At 37.7% G+C, this 18732-nt stretch overlaps 2 protein-coding genes across 5 annotated transcripts; one reads left to right on the forward strand and one right to left on the reverse strand.

Moving 5' to 3' along the window:
* Positions 1-851: 851 nt before the first annotated feature.
* Positions 852-6787, forward strand: LOC112564665 (forkhead box protein J1-B-like). Of its 4 annotated transcripts, none has more exons than XM_025239638.1 (3): positions 852-1346; positions 2111-2727; positions 3418-6787. In XM_025239638.1, the coding sequence occupies exons 2-3, from the start codon at positions 2134-2136 to the stop codon at positions 4207-4209; spliced, it is 1386 nt and encodes a 461-aa protein (XP_025095423.1). In that variant the 5' UTR covers positions 852-1346; positions 2111-2133; the 3' UTR covers positions 4210-6787. The 4 variants fall into 4 exon arrangements, with proteins under 4 accessions (XP_025095423.1, XP_025095449.1, XP_025095440.1 ...); XM_025239664.1 differs by having other exon boundaries at positions 2111-2463; XM_025239655.1 differs by lacking the exon at positions 852-1346 and adding an exon at positions 1676-1844.
* Positions 6788-7220: 433 nt separating this feature from the next.
* Positions 7221-17699, reverse strand: LOC112564656 (WW domain-binding protein 11-like). The gene is made up of 14 exons (XM_025239624.1): positions 17542-17699; positions 16686-16717; positions 16076-16169; positions 15534-15631; positions 14944-15031; positions 14481-14552; positions 13955-14057; positions 13237-13361; positions 12423-12521; positions 11866-12083; positions 11021-11213; positions 10689-10871; positions 9990-10280; positions 7221-8278 (listed from the first exon to the last, which is right to left on the reverse strand). The coding sequence occupies exons 1-14, from the start codon at positions 17603-17605 to the stop codon at positions 8154-8156; spliced, it is 1785 nt and encodes a 594-aa protein (XP_025095409.1). The 5' UTR covers positions 17606-17699; the 3' UTR covers positions 7221-8153.
* Positions 17700-18732: the final 1033 nt, after the last annotated feature.

The following is an 18732-nucleotide window of genomic DNA, read 5'->3' on the forward strand; positions in this document are numbered from 1 at the left end:
GTCGATGATCATGCTGTGACATGAATGAGCTACCAGCAGAACATCAACATGCAGCTGCATCAACTCCTCAAACATTGTCTGAAGTACGAATAAAATGCAATCAGATGTTACAGTTTATGTGGGTGAGCTTGATGTATGTGGCTGTACGTGTGTGTGTGTGAATTATTCGTAATATGCACTCCGAGTATGATCACAATTATACGTACGTGTGCTTGTCTTCGCGTACATTCGAATGTATAATGTATTTGAATGTACTCCAGAATGCAACTTTTAACAATTGTTTTATTTTGTTTCACAGTCTTTATACCTATTCAACAACAGTTTAGCAGAAATCACTTCATATAATAATTTAGCTGTAGTTTATAAATTATTACAACTTGAATTTATAGGATATATATAAGCATAACCTGTTTACTTTGTACCGTAATAGAAACAGCAAGACGAATTAATTAAGTTGATAAAGTATTAATTAAGTCTATAAGCATACATAGTTTAATTATTGCAACTTGAATTACACAGACTTAATTGTAGTCCCCCGCCACACCCACCCCCTTTTGAAAATGATATTTCAAATAAAAAGTAGATTAAGTATGGATCGATATTCGGTTGGGTTGTAAACTTTAATCGTTTTGTCTGCAGTTCGATCCTTATCAGTGAGCAACACCTAATAATAAGGCTAAATTCTAGCCGTCAACCTGCATTCAGTTAATCTATACACGTATCTACAATGACCAGTCATCCAACAAAAGCACAGGGAAGATATCCAAGTGATTGAAGACATACTCAATAAACCTGCTATCGTTGATTCGAGACGGGTGGCGGTGGCGGTGGTGGTGGCGGTGGTGGCGGTGGAGGTGGGGTAGGGAGAGCGGGGGAGTCGCAGTGTTTATTATGATGCTGCCATTGGCTTCAGTATCAACACCAGGTAAGATGGCGGCCAGTATTATGGCGAGTTTACAGGGTTGCCATGTGGTGCGGGCCGGTGATTGCGAGCCACGGAGCTCGCGGCTGCCAGTTGAGGACACGCCTCCGACCGCAGCGAGTGCGGGGTGGTTAGCTACCCGATCGAAGCGCTTGATCCCAACAAAAGTATATTTGCTCGTGGCTCCTCCTCGCATGCGACCAGTGGTATCATTCCTCGACACCCCGCCTGTCACACAGTTTGTCTCCGTGTCATCCTCGCCGCTTGCATCGATGCTTGCCGATGTCCCCGTGCAAAAGAACTCAAGCAATTCCTCGGTGGTAAGCCAGGTTGAACCATGTCCCCTCAGCGGTCGTTCCTGATCTGAAAACAAACTTTTGTTTGCGGAAAAATTGTGACTACTGAAGCGCCTTACAGGGAGATTGTAAGTATTTGTATGAATTTTAATATTTATCTCATTTTTGTTGATGGATTACATTGTAAAAAAATATAAAACTATGATTTATTGATAGTTCTGTTTGTTGGACCCGTTCTGGTTATAGGAACCAGCAAACTGTTTCTACTTTTCCCAACCCCCTTTGTAAAACAGTATTGATGGTTAATTAAAATTAATGGTAGAAGCAGAAAGAGCGAAAGTGTGGTGCCAGGCTGCCAGCCAGGTGTCACGCTTGAGTGTACGACTGCATGGGGGTCGTCTCAAAACATTGTTGTGACGCGCGTGGACAGGTTGGGGCACATAATGTTCCACTGGCTCGAGCAAGCGCGGGCACGGCAGGCCAGTTGGGGCTTGTTTACATAGGTCACATCGGTCAGTGTTCCAGCTTGTGTACCCAACACCTAGTCGGCATTCATCGTCTGTGCCACCGGTAACGACAGTCGCCTACAGTTTATGACTCTGGTGTTTGTTTTTCATAAACTGAAAGTGAGGGATGTGAATTCTTACCGCTGTCGGTATTAACTGTAGGCAAGCAGAAACTTTTCCTGAACACGTTTTTGTTCATATATTCCACAAATGTTTTAAATTCTTCCAGGTGAGAGACTTGCTCAACAAAAATCAATTATTGATTGAATTTAAAATTAGTAACATTCCTTTTGAAATGCTGTTTTAATTGTACCTGATTTAAAGATTTTAATTTTGTGCTTTGTTTTGTTTTTTTATAAGCAGTCTTTTTCTGTTTTAATTTACAGAGTCAACTGAATCATCGCCTTAGATGACCACCACGATGAAGGTCCCAATTGTGATTCACACTGTAGCTCCATCTGCAAGGACAAGCAGATTTGTATCAGCACCAGCTGCAGTCACAAAGACAAAACACCTGGCGAGCCGCCTCCAACAGAACTGGATGGCTCGACATCCCAATGACACCTGCAGCAACGGGTGGGTGTCTCTGGATGACAGCCTGACAAGCCTCAGCTGGCTGCAAAACCTAAACATCTTGAAGATCTCGACGCCCACTTCATCCTCCGGTCCCAGTGCAGCCGTGCAGCATGATCACAAGTCTAGCAAAAGCAGGACACCGTCTCCTGTCATGCACATACAGGTGGGGATGGCCAATATGGTTCCCATCAATCCTAAGTTTGAGTCCCGACTCCCACTGGCAGACACCCCTCCTATGTACAGCACATCCACCACAGGGCTAGAGGACTACAGAACAAACCCTTACATTAAACCACCCTTTTCATATGCTACTCTCATCTGCATGGCAATGAAGGAAACAAAGAAGCAAAAGATCACTCTCTCGTCTATATACAACTGGATCACAGAAAACTTCATATACTACCGCATGGCAGATCCCAGTTGGCAGGTATGTTGAATAACATGAGTTACATCATGATACAGACCATGAACAATCCCCGTTTTCATTCAATCATCGCTGTATCCATTTTTCTTTGTGACAAGCTGTCTAGAGTCCACATTTTAAAAACAAATTTACTCTTTAGAGTTCAAACATGAATAAGTTAAAAAAGAAAAAAACCGTATTTTCTCTGTGGATGAGGAAGAAATGATTGCAAAGAGGTTGAATATTAATGGATGTCCATGAGATTAATATTGTAACTAATACTGAAGGGTTAACTTTATAGCTTTATTTTAGAGAGCAATAGTTTCATGACCTTTTCTCTACAGAGGATAAAAAATGTTAAGGTTCAGAACATTTCACATCTGCACCAGGATGCAAATGTTATAAAGAAAACTAGCTTCATTGAACTGTGTGGACTTGTACAAAAACGGTCAAAGGTACACTTCATGTCAAACAGTTTTCAATAAGAAACTAAAGACATAAGTGTGAGGTAATGCAATACTGCATGATCGTTTGATAATGTGAGTTTCTAAAGTTAGAGTATGTAACTTTTGCATTAAAAATATAATTCCATTATTTAAAGATTCTGCTTTTTTCCTACTTTTTTGCAAATAAAACCTAAGAATCAATACTAGTCCACACTTTTTTTTCAATTTAGAAACAAATTTTGATTTTTAAGTCATCTTCTGCTTTCAGAACTCTATACGCCACAACCTGTCTCTCAACAAGTGTTTTGAAAAGGTTCCTAGACGAAAAGATGAACCAGGCAAAGGGGGATTTTGGCGCATCAATCCAGAGTATAGCGACATGATAGAGAATGGAATCTTCAAGAAGAGAAGAGGCAGTAGAGACTCCTGCCTTCTGCCCCCATCCAAACGAGTGCGGAGAGATGATGATGAACTTCTGGTGGCTGTGAACAGTATCAAAGGTGTGCGAGAAGACAAACTTCTAAGCAATGGTTCAACATTGAACTTCATTGCACATGGGGATGATGAAGAGGACTCATTCATGCTACAGGGTGACTTTAACTGGACAGCCATTCTCAACCAGGACATTGACATTGGGGGTACGCGTGTAAAGACTGAGCACATCATTGACGGGGATGACTCTGGTCCACTGGTGGCCATGAGCCCACCTTCATCAGAGACCAACTCGGATGATCTGGGACTTGAAGACCTCTTTTCACAGACAGACATTTCCATGAAGGTACATTTGGACTGCACCACTCAATATCCCCTCGATCTGACAATTACAGGCACAGGAATTCGACCCCCTCAGTGGTGGGGGGATAACCTTTTGGGAGGAATAAAGATGGAGCCACAAGATCTGACAGAACACTGCAACGGGCTTCACACACCTGTAGCACCTTCACCAAATGGTGACAGAGAAGATTTATGGGGAAACCCCTCAGACCTGGATGGCAGCAGTGCTTTTGACCTTGACAATTTGTTTGACATTGGAAATATACCCAGCCCCCAGATGCTGTAACACAACTGAGTTGTTAGATATTCATGTGTCCAGTCAGTATCCACCTAGAAAAAGCAATATTGATTTGTCAGATATTTATGTGCAAGGTTCATTCAGGTTCTGGTTCAACGTTTTAGCAACATTTCAAATGAGCAGCATTCTGATTCCAGTCTAAGTAACAACAAAAGGTTTTATAAGAAATTGCAATTCTAGCCATGTTGCAGTTTTATTGAGGTATTCAACTCAGGTAAATATATGTCTTTAAAAAACCATTCCTGTGGGAAATAAGGCAGTTTTTTTCCAGGTCAGCAGATGGTGAAGAGAAACAGGCATCAGCCCACCTGATATTACATCTGCTATAAAGAAAATGGGTTTTCAAGATAAAAAAACTTTGATCTATATCAGTTTACAATATGTGTACACCATAACCTTTGTAAAAGCATATGCCTTTAGTTTGTGTATGTTTAAACCTGAAAAATAGAACTGTTGGCTGATCAAGTAATTCTGAATCCAAACTCTTTCATGACATGTCCTTGGTATAAGGCTTGCTGATTTGTTTTTATCCTAACCCCATTCTTTTCTTTGTATGTGATGATGTTAAAAGTATGATGTGTAAGTAGCAGAAGTAACTTATTTTTGTGTGGCCAGTATCATTTTGTCTACTTTTTATTTTTATCAGAAGAATAAGAGAGAGCTTATGCCATGTACATAATGATTAGACTTTGAAAATTGTTATCCTCATGCTTCTGACAGGAAACAAATTATTACAAGATGAAAAGGGTATGTACAGCTGAGGCCGATTCAAACACTTCATTTTTATACTGAAGAACAGAATCATCTCAAATAGATAAACTGAATTTTTTAAATATTCTTTTTGTGGTACACAAAATGTCTTTTCTGTTCAATTTCAGTTTTAGGAGCTTTATTTTAGATGTTGTACTGATTCAAAAGATCAATACTGAACTTAAGGTTTTTAACCCCCTTCTGTGAAATAGGCTTCTAGAAAGTTTTTTTTTAAAATAGAAATTTAAGACTAATGTACATCTTATTCATTTTATATCATAAGAGGATCTGTTTTAGACTCATCATACCATACAGCATTTTGGAACTATGACAATGGAGAAACCAAGGAGTCATAAGCTAATGTCTTAATATAACCTGCTCTTGCCTTTATTTCGAATGTCTTTCACGCACAAGCACACTCATACTAATATGTAAAGAACAGTGCAGAAATAACCAAGGAGCATGCAGTGTGTGGTTTGCATAAATGACCTGCTGTCAGCCACTGCACCAATACCTGATTTGATAGCCGATGGCATCTGCACGAAGGGAGGGAATAGCATGTAAGCAAAGAACCTAAACCTAACAAGAAAAGTAATTTGTTTGAATGCAAATTAATGCACACAAGTTAGAATGCAGTATAATGCTTTTAAATAGGGAAAAAAGGATGTGTTGTTACAGTCAGAGTTGAACATACATGGTAGACTTTTTATACTCCGTTCCATTAAGACACTTTTGAATTGAGCAGCTTGTTGTTTGATGTGTGTTCATATTTTCAATTGACAGAGACCTTTAACAGTATTTGCAGTACCATTAACTGGCATATTTATCTGTGATAGTTATTCCGTCCTACCATATGAAATCACTTGATAAATAATTTTTTACACATGGTGAAGTTAATCTGCTGCACTTTTCTTAAAACGGAAAACCATTTTGAAGTGTTTTGTTGCTCATGTGTGCTGTTCCTCAATATTTAGCAGTATTACAAGCTAAAAAGGCCTTAATATTTCTGTGGCAGTGAGTACCTGACACATCCAATATCCTGTTACTATATTGAAATCAGCAGGTGTGACTGCTGGTAAATATTATTTCTCCCTCCAGATAATTTGCCCTATTAATTTTTTAACATCAGGGTATTTGTTCTTATCCTGCTCCAGAATTACTGCAGTATTCATTAGTGAAGGAACATTACAGGTATGCTGAATGATGAACTGCAGGTGGTGATTACCCTAGGATCTGCAGCAACCAGAAGGAGAAATAAGGATATTTTTAACAAATTTCACCTGAGTTGCCTCAAATGGATAATAGATTCTTTACAGAGAGAAAGGATGGCAAATTCAGCTGTTTGCAGGTTTTAGGTTCTAGCCATTTCCTATTCTCAAAGATAAGACTTTACAAATCTATTTAACATCAATCTCTGATTAAAAGTCATGTGTATCTGTCTCCATTTCAGTCATTCTGGTTAAATTGTCTTTTGTGACTCTCAAAACAGAACTTGATATGGGCTAAGAGTCAGAAAAGAACATACCATTATGCCTACCAAAAAAAAAAAAAAAAAAAAAAGCCATGTTGATGTTCTTGAACATATGCCTTTTATGGAAAGTAATATTTCTTGCAAGTTTACCACTTACACTATTTTTTTTTATTTTTTTTTTTGGTCATGGCATTTTAATGTCATCTGACCATAAACTAGAACATCCATTACCATGCTCTCAAAATGACACGTCATTTCAGTTTTACTTGTTAAAGTTTGCGGTTGTGTGGACTGTGATAATTCCAATACTTGACCAGTATTAAAGATCATTCTTTGCTTTCTTTACAGGAAAAGTATTTTTTTTCTCTGCAGAATGAGTTGAGTTTACATCTGAAAGAGAGAGTGTGGTGTGGTGTGTTTCTGTTTTAATACATGCATTCTAGAATGTGCAAAAAGACCTTGTGTTAAGAGCAAACTAACTGAAGACCTTCACAAGGGGGCATAGGATCTTCATGGGTTGCAATATCTAATAATTATACAGCAGGATATAATATCTAAACTTCACAAAAGAGCAGTTTGCTTTTACACTTGCTCCACGTTAATCCTATCAGTTTGACTCCTTTGATCTGAATCTTACACAACCTTTGATTTGACTGATCCATTTAGAGCTACTGTGTCTACTCACAAGCTAGATATTTGAGGGGTTTTTTTTTTTGGATAATCCACATTGTATCCAATAACAATGAAAGTTTAATGTTCAAAGAATAAAAAAAGAGAAAATAGTAACACATTTATTCCACAATTAAATGTTAATATTTCTTGCCATAATCAGGCATAGGCATGACATCCAAAAAACAACAGATATTCATCATCAAACAGGTTCAACAGCTTTCAGAAAATATAAAACACTCTGACAAATACATCTTTCACACATTTCCCCTGATCCCTTGATTTTCAATGAATGATAACTATAGCACTTGGTAACCTGTTCTTATAGCTATTGCTCAGTGGTGCATACTTGACTCAAAGGATGCAGTGCCTCTCGGTTGAAATTCATGGGTGCATAACAGCTGGGGCATATGCTATTTTATCCATGAAAAGCACATGCACCGAAGACTGCAAGAGAGAGCTTAAAGCTCTTTCACACTGTGTAGTTACTCAGTTTACTACAAACACACTTGTTTAACAGTCTAGTCCACTAATTTACTTTCAGAAAAATCTGACAAAATATTTTATCATTTTAAGGAAACAGCACAGATTGTCACCAAAGGCTGCCAAACAATATGGTGGCTGCGGTTTGTTTTATTACCCCCTCACCTCCCCAAATCTGGATATTTGTATTCTGCAGTGAAGCTATCCTTAATCCACCTTCAAATATTATTAAATGACAAAAAAAAAAATTTTTAAACCGAGAAGAGAACAAAAATGTGATTTCCCCCACCCATCAGCCTCCACATGCAACTGCTGACCTGAAACACAACTTGTCTCCCCTTCTTTTGTGCTGCACAGCAAGCGAAAACCCACCAAAAAACTACAGGCTCATCAAATCTCCTACTAATGTGGTGAACACATTAGGGGAAACAAAGCAGCGGAAAACAGTTTGAGGCTAACTTTGTCAAATTTATATATGTAAGCCATATCAGAAGAAAACGTGTTAGAATTCATGTTGTAACACCTGAAGGGACATTGCTGAACAACTACATTGCCTACATCAGATCAGGCCTGCCATTTCCTTCATGAACTGTTCATAGGCATCGTCCTTGGTTAGTGATTGTGTTGCTGGTGCAGGGGCCGGTTTGGCAGCCACATTGAGTGATGATGCCACTTCTACTTTGCCTGTCATCAGAAAAAACAGGATAAAAGCCATCAGCAGGTTCAATGATAAACTCAGAATAATAAAATAGTTTTATATTGCTAAATATATGGAAAATTGACCCATATTAAAACAATAACCAGTCATCAGTCATTTTCCCCTTGACAGGTACCAGTCACTGGGGGAGCACATAGATAGATGCAGCAGCTGACAAGGCCTGCCATTCATCTGTTTTGGGCGATAGCAGGTCTGAACTCGTAAAGCACTTCAATGACTTTAACAAGACCCTCTACAATGCTGAATTTTTGCATCACATGCCATAGCCCCTCCTGCTAGATTCAGTCAAAAGCCTCTTTTTAAAGTCTGGGAAATTGTGACAGGGGTCCTGCTGATGATGAAGATGCTTTTTTATCAGGATATGACAGCTGAAGATCTGCTTAACTGATATGAAGTCAGCCTGTTCTTATTTCTGCTAGCAGTTCCCTGGCAATGCTGCTGATGCAATTCTGTATTATTTTCAACATGACCTTGTTTGGGTGGCTGATTAGGCTTGTTCTGTAATTCTTGCACTGTTTGCTGTTTCCTGTTTTTTTGTTTGTTTGTTTGTTTGTTTGTTTAGTGACTGCATGTATTCTTTGGGTCATTTTTTGCATTGCTATTCCCAGACTATTTGGCACAAAGCAGTGATAGCCTCTCTAATCTCATCTGCCTTAATTCCTTTCCTGATGGCACAATTCACTTCTTTATCTTTGCCATAGTTATCTTTGGAAGCTGCTTTGTTCAAGGCTCTCCTCTAGTTACTGATATCTTTGATGCTGTTTGTGACCCAGGGTTGTTTCTTGTTTGTTTTTTTTAAATGCCCTAGCACATCAAGGAGATGCTACTGTCAACACCCTAAGAAACATTAGTTTCCAGCAAAGGTGTTTCTTTCTATCACAGTTCACTAGGTTAAGTTAAGCAAATTTATCTCCAACTGTAGCCTCCAACTGTAGATTTCTGCAACATTTGGTTCTTGCAGCTTCTCATAAACAAGCCAATTTGGAAGATGTTTGAGCAGCGTTTCGTCTTTGGCTTAAACTTAAGGCTTGTTAAGATGAAGTCAAGGTTGCTGCCTCTGTCAGTGCTTGGATATGTCCTCGTCTTGGCCATGATGAAGCTGGTTTTGAAGCATGTAGGCAGCAGGATGAAGTTGACATGGTTATGGACCAGTTCATCTGGCAAGTGCTAGTTTCTGTCCTTGATTTCTTGTAGGGATGAAGGGTATTGGCTAAGGTGAGTTGATGACTGTGCAAAACTCTAGGAATCTGAGACCCCTGTAGTTTGTTTCGCTAGGGTCAAATTTATCTACCATTCCTCCCAACTGTTGGTAGTCATCTGGGCTAACCCTGGCTTGTACCAAGTACAAGGATTTACTTTTTTAATACTCTCCCAGTCCCACAATGTGCCATTGGTACCATTCTGGGTGAGTTCTTTGATTTTGTCACACTGGTGAAATAAGTGAATGTTTCAAGTACCAATGGTTGTTCCTTCCTTCAACTTTCTATTTCCTTTGGTTCCAGTAACATTTTTTTTCACAATCTCCACCCTAGATGCTGGCCGCAACTGATCCAGCATGACGTTTCTCTTGCAGCAAACATCCACAGTTTTATCATTCATCTTATACATTTGGTGGTAATGCTAATGCTGAGCAGTCAGTTAAAATGTTTGATAGAGCATCTTTAAAATGTTACTTACCTGCTGGCTTTAAACGTCCCTTCTGCTGAGCTGCACGTTTGATTTTGACAGCTGTTGGTGTGAACCTTGTCACATCTCCTATGGTAGTCTTGATCTTTGGCTTTGCCACTATGGTGGCTGAGCTTTTCTTGTCCTCTTCAGCATGTGCACGCAAAGGCGGCTTCATAATGCTTGGTGGAGCACTTAGCACATTGGGATTGCCAGCTGCCATTGCAATCATTCCAGGCAAGCCAGGTGGGGGCACATTTGGGAGAGCTCCAGGAGGCCGTAGGAGGCGTGGAGGTGGTACACCTGAAAAAAAATGTACATATTTTTATTTAAGAAAATAACTACAGTCATGTGCTGTATATTTGGTTAGCAACACTCTGCATGCATGACATAGTCTTATAAGAGTCTACTGAAGCCAAAAATCCTATCACCCAGTCATGTCCTAGCCATTGTAATGTTATAGCACCGTGTATTGCGCAACATGTTTGTGATAATGCTGATGTAACCAAACCTAATACACTGGCAGTGCAGCACATAATTATACTGTAATTAATAAGTATACTTGATATTGATAATAATCCCTTTATGTATGTACACTCTATATTCTATATTGTTCACATGATGACAAAATCACTTAAGTAAGCAATTTTCAGAACATATCTCTGTTGTTAAGGGACATACTGCTGTATTACAAAACAGCATCTTTCTCACCTGTAGGAGTGGGAGGAATGCGTGGTGGCACGCCACGAAGACTTGGAGGTAAGCCAGGGGGAGGACCTGGAGGCAGACCTTGTGGACGACCAGGCGGTGGCCCAGGTGGTAGAAGTCTCGGAGGTAGGCCGCCAGGTAGCATGGGTGGACGCAGAAACATGGGTGGAGCACCAGGTGGTGGACCTGCAGAAAAATAACACAAAATTTCTTCCTGCATTTTCTTGCTTCTTGCATCTACCAAAGTCAATGAATCTGAAAGATAAATAAATAATAATAAAAAAATTACAAAAGCAAAGAACATGCATGCAAATATGCATCCTTTTCATCCTCACCTGGAGGTAGGCCAGGAGGAAGCCCTGGAGGTGCTCCGGGAGGTGGACCTGGTACCATCAGCTTAGTGGGTACTGTTAATGGCTCGTTTGTCTTCTCACTTGTACTTTCTTCATCTTTGTCTGTTCCTGGTGGTCCATCATCAAGACGGGCTATCTCATCCATGCGCATTTTCAGCTCATCTGACTGCTTCTTCTAACAGATTGGAAAACCATAGACTGTAAGTAATGCTACTTAAACTGTGCAATTAAAATAACAGATAAAGTTTATGGCCAATACTTTGTGTCTATGTACAAATTAATAATAATTTATCATTGGCATACACACAAGTGACTTAAAATGAGGAATGATACCTTTCGGTGGCTCACTTTTTAAACAAAATATATACAGCATGTGTGCATTTATATATAAAATGGTGGTGTCAACTTCAGAACAAAAGCTGGTGAAAATGTGAAGCACTAAATTTATACTAGCATTATACTACATTTGAACAGTCAAGGGATGAATGATGACGATGATGATGAATACTATAATGCGACAACTACACACCTTGGAAAATACTTACATTATGAAATGTCTGCTAAGTATCATTTTTAAGTAATCAACAATAAAGAAGTGTGTAATATTCTCACCTTTATTTTGTCCCAGACCATGCTAAATCCTAATTTCAAAATTCTAGTTTACTCACGCAAATTAGAACAATAAATGTGGTATGATGACAGAAAGCTTTGTTAGCAAAGGAATGTATCATGATGATGACAACCGGAGAGAAGAATGCTACAACAATTTGTCTTACAGGAAAAATAATAATAATAATAATAACACTTTTATTTTATTTGCATTTTACCTCTATATCTTCCTCCTCTTCATCACTGCTGCTAGAGTCAGATGCTAGCCCTTGTGGTACCTCCTGACCAGCCATCTGCAACATGCGCGCTTGTAAGGCCGACACTCCTCCTGTTCTTTTTTCTTTCTTTTTCTTGGGAAGTTTCAGTCTGGTGTCTTTCTCTTCTGGCTCTTTATCCACTCTATCATCATCCTGAAAGCGAATTTTGCGTACTTTGGCTGCAACATACATACAACTTTTGATCATCATCATTGACAGGAAACAAAAGATTATACAGAATAATAAATGATTCAATCCTGGTAAAAATGTTCGAATGCACTCCTACAAAACAGCAATTCACATTAATGTACGCATGAAGATGCAAAACAGTCTAACTGGATGATACATTAGGCTATATTACTGAATGTGGTTGATCAATTTTGCTTTTTGCCAAAGCCCAATTTAGCCCTCTTGTATTTTAATAACTGGAATAGATCTTCAGGTTTTCTGTCATTCCTCTAAGAGAAAAACTGGTGAAGAAGCATGTTTATAAATACACATATTCATGAGCTACTCACCAGGTGGTTCGCTTGATTTTTCCAGAAGGCCAATCTGCACAGCTAGATCATCTGGATGGTGAACCTCATCCAAATTTACTCCAAGACTTTCTTCAATGTCTGAAAAATGATATACATTTCCAAAGATTAGTCCTTTATTAAGGAATACATTAATTTTAGGATTTTAGAATGGTGAAGTCGCAGCCCTGATTGGGTGAGGGATGTTTGACAATGGTCAGAAGACAGCCACAGAACAGAGTTAGCGATATGGTGGGGGAGGGGGCAGAAGACCAAACGCCAAGTACCCATGTATTGTCCAGTGGGTCGCTCTTCACTCTGGCATCACCACAGTCTACAATTAGCATGATAAGCAATGCCAAAGTATTGTACAGCAGTCCCATATTCTTATAGATGGAGGTGAATGAGGTGCTAAAGCCCCGATTTAATTCGGTGCGGGCTTCAGTGAGGGTGATACCTGGTTGGGGGAGGTAAAAGTATCTCAGTATCTTTTTTGAGGGGGCGGCTGCCCCCAGGTTCCTACGCCACCACCAAAAACATGGGAGAAACAGCCCTCTTCATAACTACAGAAAAACTTTAAGTCTGATAGGCAGGATCCCTGGATTGCGAATAGAAGAATCATAAATCACTGTCAAAGATTTGTTCATCGATAGGTCACAGTCTTCTTCATCTATTTCACATATGCACCATTAAGTCACAGTCTTTTTTATCTATTTCACATATTCACCATTATATGTATTAACAGAAAAAAAATTTTCAAATGCAGTCCGTTTGTTCAACCCAAACCTAAGAATGACTTGAAATTGTTCCTAAGCACCTTTTGCAGGATCATATTCTTCATCACTGTCACTCAGAGGTGGTGGGGAGCCAGGAGGTGGACCTGGAGGTTTCCTCCTCCTCGCCAACTCTTTTGGAAGAACAGGTCCTATGACCTCCACACTCCTGCAGAAAGTGCAAATACTTTGACAATAGAATAGCAGCATGCGTAAAATGACAACATTTAAGCCTGTAACATTAAGTACTTGAAATAAAAATCCAGAATATCTATTCCACTTGCATTATTAAAAAAATAAAAATTCAACCTAAAGCTGATTTTGATTTGCTGCATAATACAGCTGCCTACACCTGCAATGGTGGAAAGCATTAACTGATGCCACAAGCATGGTCACAGTATGCATTACAGTCTCATTCAGTGTTCTTTATCATTCAGCCTTCAAATTAGCCATTTAGCCATTCAAATGTTGGCCAAGTATGTTTCATAAAAATGGAGGTGCACCTGTCCCACATAGTAACAGTTGTATTAAGATTGCAAACAGCTGGCAGTTCATTCTCTTCTTCGAGAACCCTAATGTTGAAGATGATAAAACAGCTGTTGGATTATCTGAAGTGTAGGAACTTGTCTGGCAGCACCTTAGACCCAGTCACAATGGAAAATGATCAACACATCTTTGCCTGAAGAAGACTACTAATGACTCTCTTAGCTTACCATCAAGCTGTTTCAGGTAATGTAGATTTAGCAAAGGTAGATAACTCACTCATATGCAGATCTCTTCTTTAAAATACTGGGAGGCATAAGTTCTGCAAAACTTCCCAGTGCAGGTAGTGGAATTTCATTTGGAAGAGGTATCATAGAAGGAACTGCAACAAACAAGACAGCGCCATTTATGAAATGTTACACACAGTAAAAGATTATAAATAATTATATCATTAATTAATAAGAGATCCAGATTAAATGATGGATTTTTGATGCAGCCTTTAAACTGATATAGTGTGCCAGCTGATTGGCTTAAAATATGACAGCTCATACATCCCGTCATTTTCAAGATTGTATTTCATCACAACCAAAAAAAAGTGAAAACTATTTTCAATATACCTAAAAATCTGTGACTGTATAACAAATTTTAACATGTTTACTGCTAATGTTTTAAGGGAACTTTTACATATGCAATGCAATCCTATCATTATAGCGATATGGACTTGCTCACTGTCTGAAACACACAAACACACACACAGAGAAAAGAATGATGCTGAGGCAAATAGCAAATAATGTGACCCTTGTACCAGTATGATCAACAGGAGCATCTGGCAGAGGAATCTGGTCCAACTGTACTCGCTCAGCATTTCTTACTTGTTCTGAAATTATATTTTGAAAACAAAATTCTAACCTTATTCATGTCAGACACCATCTACTATTCTGTCAAATTATGAGACTGTTCATTAAAATGTGGTCACATAAATAGCTATAGCATCACAATTCCTTCAGAAAATAGCATAATTTACTTATTGCCTTAAACTGTAATAAATACTGTATTTATGCAATCTTTGCCAAATGTAACAAATTCAAGTAATGCATAAATGTGGTCGATCAAAACTGCTAACATATTTGTATATATTACTTATCTAAAGATATAATATATGCCAAGATATGCTTGTGCGCATGAACATAAAAGTGGTTTGATAAAATGATTAGAATCTTAGACAAAATGTGAACTGATTGTCACAAAACTATTGAAGAAATTTTTACCAAAATATTGTATCAGCTTCTGCCTTGTTTTTTCATATTCTGCTTCAGCTTTTTTAAGTTCTATCGCATATTCAGGCTTTTCTTTTTCCTGAAACCAAGATGAGATAATGGACAACTGCTGACCAGTATTGCTCACAATAAGAGAAGTATAATTTTTAATCATTCTGCATTTTTTTCTTTAAATACCTTTTCACAGATAAAGAGTATCACAATAATGACAAACAAAATCTACTGTATAAATCAAAAACTAATAACAAATGGCTCTCAGCATCTTTACTATGTAAACAGATGCCTAAGTAAATATATAGTTCTGCTTTACAGTTTCTTGGTAATATGCTATCACAGAAGGCACAGTTTACTTTCAGACTGCCAAACTAAAGTGGGTAAAAGCATGATTTTTTTTTGTTTAATGTCACTGATAAGCTGTGGGTAGTTTTTCATTAGGTGCATATACTCGTATCCTTGCGTGCGTGTGAATGTGCATCTGCAAATACATGAATTTTTTTTTGGCATATCTCACATCTTGACTATGTCAGTTGTTTTTTCTCTTTCCATTAAAAAGGCAATCCTAAAATTTTCTTGGCACTTACATACAGTCTGAAGACTCGATCAAAAGTTTCCCGAAGTTTCTTCCTCTTATCTCGAAGAACTTTTTCGTTAAGTCTTGGTGGTTCAAGGGGATTGTATTCTGCAGAAAAACATTTTTATATTTCACTTAACTATAACCTTATTTGTAAGTTAGTAAATATTGCAATTTAATATAAACTCCAAAAGCTAAGGAAAAACAAAGAAAATAATAAGCCCTACATTACTTTAAGCTTTCTTTTTAAGCTATGCATGACTTGACTTACAAGTAAAAGATAATAAATCCCATGACCAGAAAAATTATTTTCAAGTGTAATTTGCTGTTACTATTTGAATCACATCATGCAGTACTTAAAATGGTTATTAAGTTGCTTCACTACTAAAATGTCAAAAGGAAATTAAAAATTATCACAAATTTTAAACAAATACCAAAGCTACATGCATGTGTCTGATTAGTGAAATTTATTTTATAAGAATTAAGCAGTTTGTCAGTATCAACAGTTCTGCTGATAGATGTCATACAAAACTATCAGTGAAATAAAAGTACCCATTCTGTCAATGCTTTCCATTTCCTGAAGCAATTTCAGTGGGTCTTTTCCTTTCAAAACAGCTTGTCTCACCATCATACGTTGTTTTTTGTTCTATAAAATGCAATATGCGAAAAAATTACAAATCAAATAATAACTTTAACAAAAGCAAATATAAAAACTGAGAAGTTACACTTCAATATCAGTAAAAAACATCTTGAAAAATGCACATGTAACATCTTCCTATAAACAGCATTTTAAAAAAAACCTGTAAACCTTATAAAATATTTCACATTGATAGTATGCATTAGTGCATACGGAGTGAAAACTACTAACAAGTATATGCCTTCACTATAGTTTCATATAGCAGTTTGAATTAATATTTGACATATATGGCAGCTCTAATGATATCTCTGAACAAAAGATATTTACAAAAGATAAATGGTGGACAGAGAAAAGTACTCAAAATCACCTTATGATAATGTGCCTACTAATTACCAAGTGCTGAAATCCTACTCTGCAAACACTTTAAATAATACAAGTTCCAATTTAAATTTATTTTATTATAATGCTCAGCAAGCAGCACCAATAATTATATTTACATAAAAGGAATATGCAAAAACCACCAACCTTTTTCAATTCTCTTTTTCTAGCCTCCTTCCCTGAAAATGGTATTACAGATTATGATATTGGCATACACTAAAACATACATGTAGGTGGGAAATTGGTGTTTTACCCCAAACCAGCAATTAAGGCTATATCACACCAAGGCAGCCTGCCCTGTGAACAGATGTCAAATGCTGAGAAAGAACAGCGTGCCCTTTGTCACTCTGATTCTCTTACCACCTTTAAATCCAAACTTAAGATGCATTTTTTCAGAACGACTTCACTGTGACCCTGAGCGTGCATATAGTGTCTCTATTTTACTATGTGTATGAGTAGTATCTGAAGCAGAAGTGAAAGGTCTGTTATACGAGAATATGGGTGCATGGTTGTTTATAATTTAGTCTAAATATGATTTGTGTAAAGTGCTCTAAGCAAAAAAAATTGGAAAGGAACTATATAAATCATCATTATTATTGCATCACTCTTCCCCCCAACTTGTAAGGGGGAAAAACAGAAAAGGGCTGAAAGAAGAAAAAAAGGTGTAGAGTGAATGAGGGAGAAACAAAGATGGAGAGGAGAAGAGGATTGATAAAGTTTCTCTGACACTAGTGATAGCTGATGAGTCTAAAAGTGCTAATAAATATTACAAATTGTTTTGCATAAGGGTTTATCAAGACAGAAGCTATGGTCAAATGCAACAAAGTTTTTTAACATTAAAAAACAAAATTTCTGCAAGACAAGAATTTTTGCAGTGTTGTAAAAGCACACAGCATAACATTCAAAAATGAAGAAAATTACGGAAAGCATTCGTTAGTAACACACACACAAATCAAATGGGTAGCCGACTCTTACGTTGCAATAAAGAATTTATGAAACTTACGGAACTGGTCGGTGGGATTCATATACTTCCCACTTTTCGTGGTATTAATAGATCTCCTTCCCATCTTGAAATAATTATGCCTTCAACGTTCGTAAATGTTAACTTATCGAAAGTCACAGCACTATAGCCACCATATTAGTCACGTGACTTCAGTCTACGGCACCAATAAACCTTTTTTTTTTAATTTAAAGCAAGGAGACTATAAGATTTTATTGATAAAATGATATTAAGCTGTGTAGTGAAATGCTATGAAAATTTAAGTGAAATATATGCGAACATTAAAAGTTGCGACAATGTCTAAGCGTAAGAGTGCTCTACCCTTAGCGCCAGAACGACTGCCACATTTATTTAGATTCCATTAGTTGTGTGTTTCAGCTAATTTTCACAGTTCTAGTTGTACAGTTTGTTTGTAAGACCATTCATATGTGCGTTCGTGCATTTGTTGTCCTTTTATTAGTACCGCTACTTCAGTATTCGTTGTCAAAGTAATTGTCAAAACAGTTTACGTTCGTTTGGGGTTCTTTTTTGTCTTTCTTTTTAAAGAACTATTACGTACTTTTGCTGGTTTTTCACTTCTGGAAGTGTTACTTCGCCCCAAACTGTACTTGAATAAAAGTACATTTAATTCGACGGCTGTAGGCGACGGGTGACTACTCGGTCGGCTGTTGCCAGTTTGGCGCTCGAAAATACTGGCATAATTTCCTTTAAAATTCAAGTTTTAATGTAGAAAAAATTACAAATTAAATGCTAACTGCATGTTATCCAGTTTCAGGGGAGTATTTCTGCTGGCATCTTTACTTGCTAATTCAGCATACAGTTACTATCATCACAGTACAAAGTTGTGTGTGCGTGTGGGACAGTGCCAGAGTAATATATGATAATACCCATGCACTCCTCCAGCAGCAGCATGACATTTCTCGCCATCAGTTTGTAAGGTTACCATTCTCTCTGAAGGGATGGAGTATCTGGAGGCACTTTATTATTCAACTGTTCAAAATATTTCATGCTTATATTGACACTGGGTCCTATTTAAGGAGTAACAAGGAATAATCAACAACATATTGACATTGATATAAAGATATTCTTCTCACCACAAACTAACATCCACAGAAATTTTGAAGGAAAAGTATTTCTTTAAAGTTGTAATACTAAGAAATGCAAATTTTATTTTTCACAAAGAGTTGAAACGAA

This window comes from Pomacea canaliculata, linkage group LG1 (genome assembly GCF_003073045.1).
Source record: "Pomacea canaliculata isolate SZHN2017 linkage group LG1, ASM307304v1, whole genome shotgun sequence".
In the NCBI taxonomy this organism is placed as follows: Eukaryota; Metazoa; Mollusca; class Gastropoda; order Architaenioglossa; family Ampullariidae; genus Pomacea; species Pomacea canaliculata.